This window comes from Trachemys scripta, chromosome 6, assembly GCF_013100865.1.
Source record: "Trachemys scripta elegans isolate TJP31775 chromosome 6, CAS_Tse_1.0, whole genome shotgun sequence".
In the NCBI taxonomy this organism is placed as follows: Eukaryota; Metazoa; Chordata; order Testudines; family Emydidae; genus Trachemys; species Trachemys scripta.
The window spans coordinates 82421468-82437110 of record NC_048303.1 but is presented as its reverse complement, the minus strand read 5'-3'; the positions used below and the strand labels follow the sequence as shown (position 1 = coordinate 82437110).

General features: G+C 41.3%; 1 protein-coding gene across 2 annotated transcripts in view; it reads right to left on the bottom strand.

Moving 5' to 3' along the window:
- The window catches only part of CNTNAP4 (contactin associated protein family member 4), a 307324-nt gene that overhangs the window by 46610 nt on the left and 245071 nt on the right, over positions 1-15643 (bottom strand). For both annotated transcript variants that reach the window (XM_034773172.1, XM_034773173.1), the window contains 2 exons: positions 15201-15357; positions 9633-9760 (listed from right to left, as the gene is read on the bottom strand). In XM_034773172.1, the coding sequence (XP_034629063.1) occupies positions 9633-9760; positions 15201-15357 (285 nt within the window). The remainder of the gene's footprint in view (positions 1-9632; positions 9761-15200; positions 15358-15643) is intronic.

The following is a 15643-nucleotide window of genomic DNA, read 5'->3' as shown; positions in this document are numbered from 1 at the left end:
TAGAGCAGAAATCCTCATGGGACATCTCCATGAAGCTCTCCTGGAGGTAATTGGAAAGCCTTTGCATGAGGTTCCTTGGGAGAGCGGCCTTGTTGTGTCCTCCGTAGTAGGAAACGTTTCCATGCCAGGCTACCATCAAGTACTCCGGGATCATTGCCTTGCACAGCATGGCGGCATACGGCTCTGGTCTTTGGAGGCTTTCCCGAAGCATGCGTTCTTTCTCGCTGTCAGAAATACGCATCAGAGTGATGTCGCTCATGGTCACCTGCTTTGAATTAGGGCAATGTTAGTATTGGGACTGCTTCCCTGTTCCTTTACAGAACTGTAACCGCCGGTTTACAGCCATGTGGTGGAGGCGGGAGAGGGGCAGCATAGAGGGATCTTTCCCGGGGACAGCCGCGAGGGGGTGGGACAGGGGCAGAGTTCATGCTTGCCAGATTGCTGGCAGAGGAACTGGCCAATGCTAGGAGCATTGCTTTGAACGTGAAAGTAGGGCAGTGCTATTATTAAAGTTTTAAGCTGCCACAAGTCTATGGCTTACCATGTCAGCCCGCTACCCAAATTCTGCTGTGCTGTTCTGATTCTGTGATCTGCACTGCAGGACCCCAGGGACTGAATGCGAAGGCCGAAAATTCGAACTTGTCCTGAGTGCGCATGTGATAGGTGCTGTGAATGGTCTTTTTCACAGAGAAAGACTATTTTCTTTGTTCACCCAAAAATTTATCTTTCTGAGGAATTCACTCCCTTTTTCCCATCCCACAGCTGTGGCTGTCTCCCGACCTACCCTGTCATCAGACTCCCAGAGGCTGTCGCAGATTAGGCGTAGATGTAAAAGGACACGGGACGACATGTTCTCAGAACTTATGGGCTGCTCCCGAGCCGAGGCAACCCTGCAGAGTCAGTGGAGGGAGAACATGTCCCAATACCAGCGAGCAAAGGAGGAACGGGAGGAGAGGTGGCGGCAGGAAGACCAGCAGGCGACTCAAACACTGCTTGGACTAATGAGGGAGCAAACGGACACACTCCGGCGCCTTGTGGATGTTCTGCAGGACCGGAGGCAGGAGGACAGAGCCCCGCTGCAGTCTATGTGTAACCACCGTCCCCCGCCACAAAGTCCCATACTCCCCTCACCGAAAGTACCAAGAGGGAGGGGCTGCAGAGCCCTTGAAAACTGTCACTCTACCCCTGCAGACTGCTCAAGTGGCAGGAGGCTGTCATTCCCCAAAATTTGATAAGTCCTTTCCTTCCCGCATCACCCAATCCCCCATCCCAGTTTCATCCCCTAACTGTCCATTTGCTAATAAAAAAATACGTTTCTGTTAATTGCTGTTTCCATCATGGTTTTTTTAGATGACAGTCTGTTTTAAGGGGGGGAAAGGTGGTTGGTACAGACACAGGGGCAGGTTCAGCAGCAGGTCACACACACAGTGCAGTCACTAGGCACCCTGGTCAGTCTGGGAGGTGGTTTTCATTGTCTGTTGGGGGCGGGGGACTATGAGATTTTTTGGCGGTGGGAGAGCGGTTACAGATCTTATGCAGCGGTCTTTATCCTGGATCACAGAGCCACGCAGCAGGGAATCTGTAACCGTCCTCCCCCTGCCACAAAGTCATATAGCCCCCGCACACAGAGTCCCGGACAGGAGGGGTGGGAGGCTCCATTCAAACAATCAGTCCGCCAGTGCGGACCACTGTAGAAGCAGGAGCCTGGCATTCCTCGAGTTTAGAAGCGTCCTTTGCATGAGTACACTACACCCGCTCTCCACCACAGTCTGCGTCCCAGTTTCAACACTTTCCCGCGAAAACAGTAAAAAATAAAACGTTGTTCATTAACAAATTATCAGTGATTTTATTTTTAAATGTGGGCTGGAAGGGGGTGAATGGGGTATGAAACTGGAGAGGATTGTGAACAGTCACTGGGTAAAGAAACGGGGGCAGGTTCAGCTTCTCTGTAAACCAACAAAACTGTCACGGTTACCCTGCTCAGGAACCTAGCTTTCAAAGCCTCCCGGATGCACAGCGCGTCCCGCTGGGCTCTTCTAATCGCACGGCTGTCTGGCTGGGCGTAATCATCAGCCAGGCAATTTGCTTCAACCTCCCACCCCGCCATAAAGGTTTCCCCCTTGCTCTCACAGAGATTGTGGAGCACACAGCAAGCTGCATTAACAATGGGGATATTGGTTTCGCTGAGATCGGAGCGAGTCAATAAGCTTCTCCATCTCCCCTTGAGACGTCCAAAAGCACACTCCACCACCATTCTGCACTTGCTCAGACGGTAGTTGAAGAGTTCCTTTTCACTGTCCAGGGTGCCTGTATAGGGCTTCATGAGCCAGGGCATTAGCGGGTAGGCTGGGTCCCCGAGGATCACTATAGGCATCTCGATATCCCCAACAGTTATTTTGTGGTCCGGGAAGTAAGTACCCTCCTGCAGCCGTCTAAACAGACCAGAGTTCCTGAAAACACGAGCGTCATGAACCTTGCCCGGCCATCCCACGTAGATGTTGGTAAAATGTCCCCTGTGGTCCACCAGTGCTTGCAGCACCTTGGAAAATTTGCCCTTTCGATTAATGTACTGGCTGGCCTGGTGGTCCAGTCCCAGGATAGGGATGTGAGTTCCATCTATGGCCCCACCGCAGTTTGGGAATCCCATCGCTGCGAAGCCATCTATGATCACCTCCACGTTTCCCAGGGTCACTACCTTTGACAGCAGTACATCAACGATTGCCTTGGCTACTTGCATCACAACAACCCCCACGGTAGATTTCCCGATGCCAAAGTGATTCACAACTGACCGGTAGCTGTCTGGCGTGGCAAGTTTCCAGAGGGCTATGGCCACTCGCTTCTGGACAGTCAGGGCTGCTCGCATCCGGGTGTCCTTGCGCTTCAGGGCAGGGGACAGCAACTCACAAAGTTCAAGGAAAGTTCCCTTCCGCATGCGAAAGTTTCTCAGCCACTGGGATTCATCCCAGACTTGCAGCACTATGCAGTCCCACCAGTCAGTGCTTGTTTCACATGCCCAGAATCGCCATTCCACGGCATCAACATGACCCATTGCCACCATGATGTCCACGGCGTGGGGTCCCGTGCTTTGTGACAGGTCTGTGCCACTCTCAGACTTCATGCCTCATCGCGCTGCCGTAGCCTCCTCGCCCGATTTCTGAACATCTGCCTCTGGAAAAGGTGGCTGATAAGGTGCGAGGTGTTGACAACGGCCATAACTGCAGCGATGGTCGCAGCGGGCTCCATGCTCGCAGTGCTGTGGCGTCCGCGATGTCACTCAGCAGAAAAGTGCGCAAACTGATAGCCCACCGGCGCTTTCAGGGAGGGAGGGCGGGAGTGACGGTTGGATGACGACAGTTACCCAAAACCACCCTCGACACATTTTTTTTCCCCAGCAGGCATTGGGGGCTCGACCCAGAATTCCAATGGGCAGCGGGGACTGCGGGAACTGTGGGATAGCTGCCCACAGTGCACTGCTTCCAATGTCGACGCTTGCCCCGTTAGTGTGGACTCACAAAGTCGAATTACTGTCCTTAGTGTGGATACACACGTTCGACTTTGTAATATCGATTCCACATATTCGATTTAAGTACAATCGAACTACTCTCGTAGTGTAGACATACCTTAGGATTCAATTTATTAAATCATGCCAACAAGGTGGCATAAACCAATCAGAACTCACAACAAAAAAGTCTTCATCCCAGTCTAAGGCTCAGCCCAGCCCCTTGTCCCCATGGATCTGTCTTCCCTTCACAGTTCACAGACACTTCTGTCCCAGGGCTAAACTGAGCACAGCGCCTCCCATTTTCCTGCTCTCTTGGCAGTAACTCCCAGGCCTTCTTGCTTGGAGTTTGGCATTCTTAGCCTTTTCCACAGGCCTCTGTTTTATATATCCTAGGCCTGATCAGTCACATGCCCTTCACTATTTTCTCCACCTGGGGACATAAATTGATCTTGTCACGTATGGAGCTGAGGTCCATCTCCTCTTAAAGTGGCCTTCTATACAAAAGTACATTAGAAAAATGATTTTTCCCCGTTGCGGAATATCAGAGGTGGGGATGGGGTGGGGGTGGTGCTGGTAATAATCATACTCTGCTAGTTACATGACTTATTCACATGTTTCTTTTCACATTTACCCAACATTTCTTTTGATGATGCAACATGGAAAAATTCCCATTTGCTCAGCACAGCAGTGTGGAAAGGCACAATTACTGAAAATCTGCAAATTACTTCTTCTAAACGGATCCTCCTAACATTCCAAAATCTGGCAACTGTTTGCCTTTGATAATATGTGAGTACAGCTGCCCCATCTGTATCACTACTTCTAGCTCCCCTGTACTGCAGCTTATTATAAAATTCATAGATTATAAAGCGATAAAGGACCATTGTTATAATCTAGTCTGACATACTGCATAACACAGGCTATGAGATTTTCCTGAATTAATTATTGTTTGAACTAGAGCATTTCTTTAAGCAAAATATCCAATATTGATTTAAAATTTTTCAGCAATGGAGAATCCATCACTATCTTTGTTAAATTGCTCCAATAATTAATTACACTTGCTGTTAAAAATGTACACCTTATTTCTAGTCTGTATTTGTCTAGCTTCAACTTCCAGTCACTGGATCTCACTATATATTTCTCTGCTAGATTAGTGAGCCCTATGTTATCATATTTCTATTCTGCATGAAGGTAATTATAGACTATGATAAAAATCACCCCTTCACCTTTTAATTTTTTTTTAATCTAAACTGATCAAGTTCCTTGAGTCTTTCACTATAAAGCATGTTTTTCAATCATGTAATCATTCTTGTGGTTCTTCTCTGAACCCTGTCTAATTTAGCAATCTCTTTCCTGAGATGTGGACACCAGAACTAGACATGGTATTCTAGTAGGAGTTGCACCAGTACCAAACACAGAAGTAAAATAACCTCTCTACTCCTACTCGAGATTCCCCTGTTTATGCAACCAAAGATTGCATTAGCCCTTTTGACCACAGCATCGCACAGTGAACTCCTGTTCAGCTGATTATCAGCCATGATCCCCAAGTCCTTTTCAGTCCCTGGTTTGCAGGATAGAGTCCCACATCCTGTAAGTATAGCCCACATTATTTTTTTCTAGGGTGTACATGCATATTTTTAGTAAAAGTCACGGACAGGTCACAGGCAATAAATAACTTTGGCCATATTAAAACACATATTGTTTGACTGTGCCCAGCTTACCAAAAGATTCAGATTGTTTTGTATCAGTGACCTCTCCTAAGGAGCATGGATCAGCGTTCACATCACACCCCACATCAGTACCCGGCCTAAGCTGGGGAAGACAGTGATCCGACCAGCAGACCAAATTTGATGATGAATCCTGGCCACATGCCACCTGAGGTGCATTGTGCAGACACTAAGACGTGACCTCTCCTCATTATTTACTACTCTTCCACTCTTTATCAGTGATGTTTTTCTCTTTTCTTCCAGGTCATTGATTAAAAATGTTAAATAGAGTTGGACGAAGACCAATCCCTGTGGGACACCACTAGAAATACACCTGTTTGATGATTATTCCTCATTTACAATTATATTTTGAGTGTTCTGAGTTAGTTAGTATGTAATTCATTTGATCAAATTGTTGTGTGGAATCAATAAAGCTGTGCAAATATCTGATTTTTTGGTTCATGGCCATACCAAGCAAACAAATAAAAATCAATGAAACAAAAAGTTGAAAAATAAATTCTTTCCGGGTTACATTAAATGTTTCATTCAACCAGAAATTTGTTTAATTTTTGAGCTTTTAAAAAATATTTAAAATATAAAATTAAAATAAATGTTGAAAATTAAAAGTAATTTTGAATTGAAAAAATACTTTCTTTCAAAAATGTCAAAACAAAATGTTTTCACTTATTTTTTTAAACTGAAACAATTTGGTAAAGTTGACATAAATGTATGACATATTTTGGTTCATCCTAATCTATACTTGAGAGATCTGTCTTTGTATAATTTATGAATTTTGGTTGATTTTATGAAGTTGCTGTATTACTGAATGCTTCAAGTGGATGTGGTGTCAGCCTTTTGTTATCAGAGCTGGTGTCCCATCTCTCCCAGAACAGAGACAATGGAGACGCATTAACATTAATAGCTCCCATTCGAATGGAAGCACATCAGGATAATGGGATGGCTGATGCCTACAGGAACCAGGAGGAGTGGAATCACACAGAGGGTCCTGGATCCTCACTCACTCAAATCCCAAAGAAAGCTCAAGAGCTGTGAGGAAACTGAGGCAAGGATTTGTTTGTAAGTGTTTCTTGGTTTGCCTAGATATGTACATCTCTTTTTCTGTCTAAAGTAAAAAGTGATTGTGTAAGAAACCCTGTGAAAATTCTGTCTTTGCTTCCACTATCACATGTCCCTGAAGGGATAAAGCATAAATCAGAGTGCCCACAAAGTTGGAACTCTGGGAAGAGTGTATTTAAGCTACTGGAGAGTCTGGGGAGCTGGCACTAATCTCAGGACCTATGCAGTTGGGCCATGGTACCCCAACTCTCAGAAGGGGATGTTAGACACAGAATCTCTACCCCAAGAGTGTGTCTGGAGACACAAAGGCAGAGACAGTGCCTGGACTCTGCTCAGATTCAGCAAGCTAAAAGCACATAGGTCCAAGCACTAGGATTCAAACACAGGAACCTGGTGAGTATCCCGCAGAGGGAGCTTGACCAGGACTGTGACAAATGGCATTCATTATCTTACCTTCCTTTAATTCTGTATTAACAGAGCCCCATATAAGGTGTTCCGGTATTTTGCCCAGGATCTATGCACAGTACTAGCTTTCTTCCAGTTCTCTGGAACTTCCCCAGTGTTCCAAGATGTATTAATGGTCCAGAGAGCTCCTTGGCCAGCTTTTCAGAAACCCTAGCATACAAGTTATCTGGACCTGCTGATTTATAAATGTCTAGCTTTAGTAGCTGCTGTTTCCATTCCAATTGTAACTAAGGAGGCTGTTAAAAGTATTTCACCATCATCATATGATATTAATGCATCACTTGGCTTTTTCCCAAAAACAGAACAGAAATATTTATTGACACTTCTGCCCTGCTTGCATTATTACCAACAATTCTAACATTTCCATCCAGTAATGGGCCAATATCATTGTTAGGATTCCTTTTGCACTCAATAACTTAACAAAAAAAAAAAAAAAACACCTCTCCTTATTGTCCTTAACTCTGCTGATCAGAGATTCATTTAGTCTCTTTATTTGCACTAAGCCCAGCTACTATGTCAAATCTGAAACCAAAATCTGTAGGTTTATTTATTATTACAATTTATTAGGTACACTATAATGTGCAAATAGAAATTTATGGAGGAAAATGGAGAAAGCCAACAGCAGATAGTCCAAGAATATATTGTCAAGAGAGAAAGGTGTGGCTTAGTGTTATGAGCAGAGGACTGAGAGCTATGAGGTCCCATGGTCTGACCATAGGTACTTGAGAATCCCACACCCTCTGTGGGTCAATTTCTGCATCTGTGAAATGGAGATAATATATATACCTTTATCAGGTGTTCTGAGAGAATTAATTAATATTTGTATAGATAGATTATGATCTATAGATATAGATGTGGTAAGAATTATATTTATCTCAAATACTGTATTGCCTTGACATATTCCTGTCATATCTCAGCTTGACTTCTGGTCCGCATTAGTGTTTAGAAGCTATGGAGTATATTTGTGTAAATGACAGCCAATGAGGATAAACAAACACCTTAAAAAAACCCTATTTTATTCACGGTCATACTGAACACACTGTTTAAGCCAATTCAGTGCACTATCTGCAGATCTACTTTATTTCAATGTTTGCCATAAACAATTATTTTTCATATATGTATAGGTGATTATTGGACCATGAGATTTCACAACCTTCCGGAGCATAGTGGATGTATATCAGAAAAGGAAGTAAACATCCTCCCTCAGCACCTTCTGAAGAGTATGCCAGTGAGCAATTACGATGCTACAAATTTCTGTCTGTTAAAAAAGAATAAAGGATATAGGTAAATAAGAGGCTATCCCCCTTGAAGTGGAATCATATAATTTAGTGTTTGACAGTGGCAGAAACAGAAAGAAACAATAATCTCTGGTGAGCACTCAAACCATGAATGTGAGTCCAAGAATATCTATTTTTCCTTGTTCAACAGCACTTCTGAGAAATGGATATTTGGTATGCGATCTTATTTGTGGTGTTCTCCTGCCCAGAGGCGCAGAACAAAATAAATGTTACTATCATGCTTACAATTAGAATGCCATGGATGTTTGCCATTGCATAGTACCAAATATCTTACTGGTACTTGGCATTATTCTTTTAAAAAAATTAAAAAATAGTTCTAATATTTTTCCACTAATCTAAAAGATGTGCTGTTTGTGTTTTACAAAAGAGTTTTCATTAATCTGTGTTCCCTTTGGCCTTATTTTTTTAGTGTTATCTGATTTCAAATTTAACACACTATAATATATGGAAAATTGTGTTCAAGCATAAGGTGAAACTATGTCCTAGTCATAGCATGGTCAGTGGAAATAATATTCTTATAAGTCACCGCTGTTCATTTTTTCCCAGGAAATCAATTGTTAAAGAGTAATCTTTGATTCATTCTCTTTAATATTATCCAGGCAGAATGATTTCACTGACTAGTGATCCTACCCTGGTGTAAGACCTGGTAGTACTAGTTTGGAACATAATATCCCTTGGCACAATTTTCTCAGCCACACCAGTACCCATTTTAGCTAAGTACTCATAGTATCTCAGGTCTTATAAAATATGATATGAAGACACCAGATAAAAGGAGTGGTGTGAATTAGTGGACTACATGTCCAGTAAGGGGTGTATGTCTCCCAACACACTGCAGTACATCTTAATCATCTCTGCACAGTCATGCTTTAACCAAAAATGAAACAACATATCACAAAAAACATGAGTCATAATGTCTTCATGCTAACTATTCAAACTAGATCCATCATTACCTCTGGTCTACCTCCTCATATGTATAATACCTAATTGTAAATTCTGCTTCCTTGAAGATAGAGCCAGGTGAAATTTTTCAGTTGAAATATTTTTGAACTGAAAAAATGCAGATTTGGCAACACCAAAACATTTTGTAAGATCATGTCTATTTCACCAACTTGTTCATTTGAAAAAGAAACATTTAAAAAAATGTGAAACATTTAGTTTTGACACATAGTACATGAAAAAATTCAATTTTTCAGGTTGAAATTATTTTTCATTTCAAAATTCCTTCATTTTTTTTTCAAAAAATTGCAAAAACATGAAAAAGACGTTCAAAGTCAAAATCAAACATTTCACTGGACCTGAAATGTTTTTGGGTTATTTTTACTTTTTGATTCTCCAAAGATCTGAAATAGATCTTGCGTGTAGATGTAAAATTATTTTTTATTTACATTTTTCAGAACTGCCAGTAAACTGAAAAATCTGTTATTTGCACACTTCTGCTTGAAGATCCTGTCACTCTCTCCCTCGTTTCCTATTGAATTTGCCATTAACAGTTGGTTGATCTTAAAATACATTGTAGACCGTTGAACACTAAGTGTGTAAAACTAGTGAATTATTTGTAGCTTGAAAGTTTCTCTTGTTGTTACTTACTATCACCCCGACAAAGCAAAGGCCCAAGCTTGTAAGCTGCTTCAGAATTTGGTCGGTCTGTATCCGTGACAACAATTTCAGTTACTGGTAGATGCTCTTTATAAGAGAGGAATCCAGTATCATTAGCCCTGAAAAATTAAAATAGAAAACAAACATCTCCTAAATATTTCTGATTAACAGTCACATAAAAGAATTATATTGTCCTTTTAATGGACTCATTGAACTAAAAAAAGAAATACATGTAGGACTAAATTTTCAAAAGTTATAGCTGTACTGTTCAGGTAAGATGGGTGATTGTGTGAATAAATGGGAGCATACTTACAAATACTTCCATATTGACCTCATGGTCAGTAAGAGTATTTAAATCTGTTGCAGGCCTAAGTGAGATCACAGAATCAAGTATGTAGGCTTAGGGTTGTCATCATCTTCATAAGCATGACATTTTATTTTCAACATAATTAGGTACTTAGCTTCCTTCCTAAACCTAGTGTGCATTTTCATGTGTCAAGTAATTTTGTCTCATAAAGAAAGCAGTGCATCTAAGATGGCTTGTTCTCTAATTGTGAAAAATTAAGATACTTTGAGAGTGTAATTTTAATCATTTTGACATTCTCTTCTATTTAATATTATAAAGTTAAAAAGGCACACTGAAAAGACAACAAACCACAAAAGGACACAAAAATCAAAACTGAACTAAACATGTAGAGTACAGAAATGACCAACATATATTGCTTAAATTATTCAGAGAGGGAGACAGGGTGGTCTACTAGTTTGAGCACAGGACTGATAATCAGAAGATCTTTTAACCTCAGGTAGGCTATTAACAAGAAACCTAAGTTATTAATCAACTAATTTAGATAGGAGCAGGACTGGACCTTTGGGTTTCATAAGTATTCAGTACTGGCCTAACTTTGTTCCCATTGAAGTCGATGGGAGCAATTAGATCATCAATGACCTCTTTGGAAAATTCAACCCTTTGATCCATTTCTAATTCACTGATAACATATTTATTCTGATAAATAGTTTAGGACTACATCCTACTTTAACTGACACAGAGACAGGAATCAGAAACAACCACAGCATCCACAGGTAAGAGCAAGGGAATGCCTTGTGAAACACTCTTTGCTATTATCCTGAGCTGTGTGAAAGTGCTAGATACACTTCCCAACATGCAGACCATATCTCTCTGTGGATGTGATAAGCTTTTAGCTACCCATCTCTCCTAGAGTCTATGGACTTGCACTGGAGGGGAGTGGAAAAGGGTTTGCTTGTAGAACTTAGTGAAACTGATGAATTTTTCCACCACTCCCCGCCCCCATCCCCACTCCCACCCCACCTCAAAAAAATCATACAAATTCTTGGCATTATTTTGCACTTTAAAAGTGCAATCATTCAAGAAATATCAGCAGACTAAACCTTTTATGCTGTGAAGCATGAAAACTACAAAAGCATCTTTTATATGCTTTTTTGGCCAGGAGTAGTTCAATTTTTGAGTAGGACTGCAAAAATTCACTCAGGAAAAGTTGTTGTTTCCCCTCAAGCCATGTGCCACAGTGGCCTAAACCCAAGGCTGGGAATAAAGTGGTCTTGAGTCCTCAATCTATCCATCCCAGTGAGTGAACGTCATAACACTTGATACTTACATAGAACTTTAAAACACTATTTACCTGTGGGATAAATAAATACAGTTCTCTCTATGCTATGGATCTGTAAACACATTCAGGGGTTTTGACTTGCCCAATGACACACAAAAAGAACCAAGATTGGAAGCCAGGTGTGGTCATGTCTAATCTACGATGACACAGTGTTCCCCCCTAAAGTTGAGATTTTCAGACACATACAGTAACTTGGGGTGATTTAATTTTGGGTTCTTGATAGTTCCCTAGATCCTGCCTTTGTAATAGAGCAGAACTGAACTATTTCTGAAAAACCTATGTCTCTCTCTGTGCCCAAAGAGGCATTGAGGTAAATTCCATTTTTTATAATGTATCGTTCCAGAACAAGTGAAAATGCAAACATTGCATTGTAAGAAAAAGATGCAGAGACATAATGCACATTTTGATAAATTGTCAATAAACTATTTTAATATACTTATGCAAATTACACTCAGCAGTTAAAATGGACGCACACACGTTCCAAGTCTGCATCTATTTTGTCTTGTCTCTTTTATACAGCTGTATAAAGCACATATGAAAGGGACATATGAATGTGAGCAGGGATTAAATGGTGTGTGCCCAAAGTGAGCAAGAATATATTGCACATATTAGAAACTATTCCATATCCTGTCTCAAAATGTGTTTACTTATTTACGTTTATTTGACAGCTGGCAAACATAAGCTCTCTATATTTTTTTTATGGTACAGTAATAGGGAAATTCTGCACATTTGTTTAAGCTCTGTAATAGAAAGAAAATAGGCAGATATTACCAAGTGAGGAATGCACTGAAGATGCACATCCTTTGTGTTTCTAAATACATTTGTAAATCTATGGAAACTGTACCGGGTTGTGACTAACCCTTTGCTGTGTTTTCATTTCTGCATCTGCCAGCTTTCCTAACCAGCTCCCCCTCTTTGGAGTATCAAAATTCCCAACCCAAGCCCACTAGCTGTTCATTTGAAGGAGGGCTGAGTGCCTATTTTGAGGACAATGGGATCCATGGATTCCTATTTTATACAGCAAGGATAGCCACCTTGTCTCTGCCTCACATTCTCTATCCCAGTGCCAGGAGGAACCACACCCATGCTCCTCATTTTCATGGTATTCTCTGAGACACTGCACCCCATATTCTTCAAAGTGATATTATGATATGATTATAGCATACTTATGATGTATTTTATGCAAGATAAGTCATGCGAGGTGTCATTGGAAAAGTTATGATTATCCTATTTGTATGCATGTGCCCTTTTTGTATCTGAAGTTAAGCATATTGACTATGTATCTGTACTTCAAATATAGTTAAACCTGGGTAACGCCCACTAGACAAGATGCTTTCAGTCTAGATAGTGGGTGGGGAATATTCAGGCAATGGGCCATTAGAAAAAACAATAGGACTTAGGAGAAGCTTATCCCCCACATGGTAAGCCTTCCTGAGAACGCTACAGATAGGCTGTAAGTAATGGTTACTATGACTCTACGAGGACATGTAACCAGGCCACATGATGCTGGACTCCATCTTGGGATGTCAGTATTTTTCCACAAACCGGTCTGGGAACTGAGTTTTGAAACATAGTGTTCCTGCCATGTGCTAAAGCTATATAAGGCAGGGAGTGACATCATGTGTGGTTTTTCACTCCCCACACAAGAGGATTCCTGGAACCTAAGGAACAAAGACTGAACTGGCAGAAGTGCTGGACCCAGGCTAAAGGGATTTCTAGCCTGTGTATGAAACTCCTGGGGATTCCAAGATGCAAAGCAATTGTAGCTTGTGCCTTATGAATCTACAAGTCTGCCTGCTAGGTAATCTGATTTGATCTGTTTGCTCACTTATGATCACTTAAAATCTATCTTTTGTAGTTAATAAACTTGTTTTTGTTTTAATCTAAACCAGTGACCTTTGACCGGTGTGCAAAGCCCAGGACGGGGGAGGGCCACCTGGGCCATGCCATTCTGGCCGTGCCTGGGCCTGATCCAGCCACAGCTGGGTCCAGGCCACTCCGGCTGCGGCAGGTCCAGGCCGTAGGGTGAGTTGGGGCTGAGGGACGGGCGCTCCTCCCGTGGCAGGTTGGGGGCCAGTCTAAGTGGGGGCTTGGGGAGGGGCACCCCTCCCCCTGCTGTGGCAGGTCCCCGGGCGGATTCCCTAAGCACCTGCATGGTGCTAAATAGGCTGCTGCATGGCCGCGCAGTTTACATGTAACTTAGGTCACTGCCTGGGTGAATGCTGGTGAAAGTGCAGGCTGCAGGGCTTTGCAGCTTGTCACAGCAGTACAGTGTGAAAGGGAGACCAGGCTGGAGGGTCAGCGGGCTCAGTGGTACCCCAGTTCCAGGTGGCACCCGGGGGGAACTTTCCACTGTTTTGGAGCAAGATAGGACTTCTAAGTTCAGAACATTTACCATACGTCATTCATAGTACTCCACAAAATTGATGTCTTTTAAAATTTTCTTTAGTATATTTCCCTTCCTAACATGAACATTTTGGCCAAGATATTCAGAAGCGACTAGTGATTTTGGATGCCTCAAATTTTAGCTGCTTGACTTCAGACACCATCAACAGGCCGGAATCTCAGAGTGTGGTACTTCTGAAAATCAGGCCTCTTTAAGATGTCTCAGTCTGGGAACCAAAAAATTGAAGACCTCAAATTCACTAGTAATTTTTGAAAATCTTTTTCTGTCTAACTTTAAAAATGCTGTAAAACAAAAGGCCTTAGCAATAATATGTTAATATGTTAAAAACTGAGTGCCTAAAGTTAAGCTCCTAAATCCAAATTTAGATATCTAAATAAGTGGCTTCATTTTAAAATATGCTGGGCAACAAGCAGCTGACACTAAATTGAGTAGGACCCACTGGTTGCTTGGCCATACTGTGTAAGAATGAAACATCATTGTCCACTATAGACTCCCAAATGTGTGAAAAGTATGAAGACTTCAGCAAAAATGTAAATATTCACACACTACTGACACAAGCACAACTATAACACAAATCTGTGTCAATGCATTGCCTGCTAGGTACATGGGTTTTGTATAGATTAAACATACTTAAGAAGTTCCATTAATAGAATATTTTTTTCATTTAAATTGCCTAACTTCTGTAAATAACTAACTAAAATGGACTAGAGCTGTTACTGAAACAGAACATTGAATCCAACCCCCTACCACAAACTTTGGAGAAGTCTTAACTCTGGTTCAGATCTCGCTTCATGGCTTCAGCTCATATCTACTTTGTACAGTATTTGAACTGGTGATAAATGATGCAAGGTGAATACAGAGTTTAGATGAGGAGCTGAGTTTTGCAAACTGAAATACCAGTAGAGTTCAGCTGTAGCCTGCCGAGCTACCAGAACTATGTGAAATCTCTGCTCTGCTGAAGTCAATTGCAAAATTCCTATTGACTGCAATGAGGCAAGGATTTTACCCTCTAAATTCTTAGATAAAGAATCTAGTGGAGTCTATTAAAGAACACTGCTAAACTGCAGTGGCATAGAAAACACTGCAAAGGCATAGAAAAAAGGATAATATGAATATGAGAAATGAATGCTTTGCTCAACTAATACATAGTTTAAATCCAATTAGCTTCAATATTTTAATAACTGAAATACATACCAAATGTAAGCCTTTAACCACTGGCAAAACAAGCAATTTACTGAAAATTGGACAGTCTAAATATAAAAATATATCATCCTCAAATAGCAACTAAATACAAGAAATCACAGCAAAATATTATATATTAACCCCTTAATTTAGCTAATGATGGTGAGAAATCATATTTTGAACTGGGGGTAGCAGCATATCTTACAGGTTTGTGTTTTTGTTCCTAATAACACTGCTTGTCCATAGCTGCTAAATCCTATATAATTGTTGAGTTTGTTTTTCAACAGCAAAGAATTGAGCACAAGCAAACAATACAAAAATCACCATTCATTTCTGTCAGCATCGCAGTTGCAGTAATGCTGGGAATCAATGCAGCTCCCCTCTAATCCACAAGCACATTTCTGAACATCAGGCAAGGATCCTCCCCAGTAAGTTTGTGTTTCATTGGTTCTTCCAACCCACCAGCTCAATGGAATCCCATCTAAAAGACAGGTTAGAGGATAATTAATATCTGATCCCAGTTCCTGCTCCTCCCAATTTCCCTCACCCAAACAAATTTCCAAGCATTAAGAAGAAAAAAAAAACAATTTAAAAAAGTTTCCACATTACTTTAAAAATGCTAACCAATTATTCATTTTAATATTTTATTATCAGGGATTAAATGATAGTCACAGCTTTTTGCTTATATTAGTGGAAAAGAGATCTGGTAGTCCTTGCTCAGTCAGGCATGATATTAGAATCATTTATCTTAAGCAGTCCATTTATGT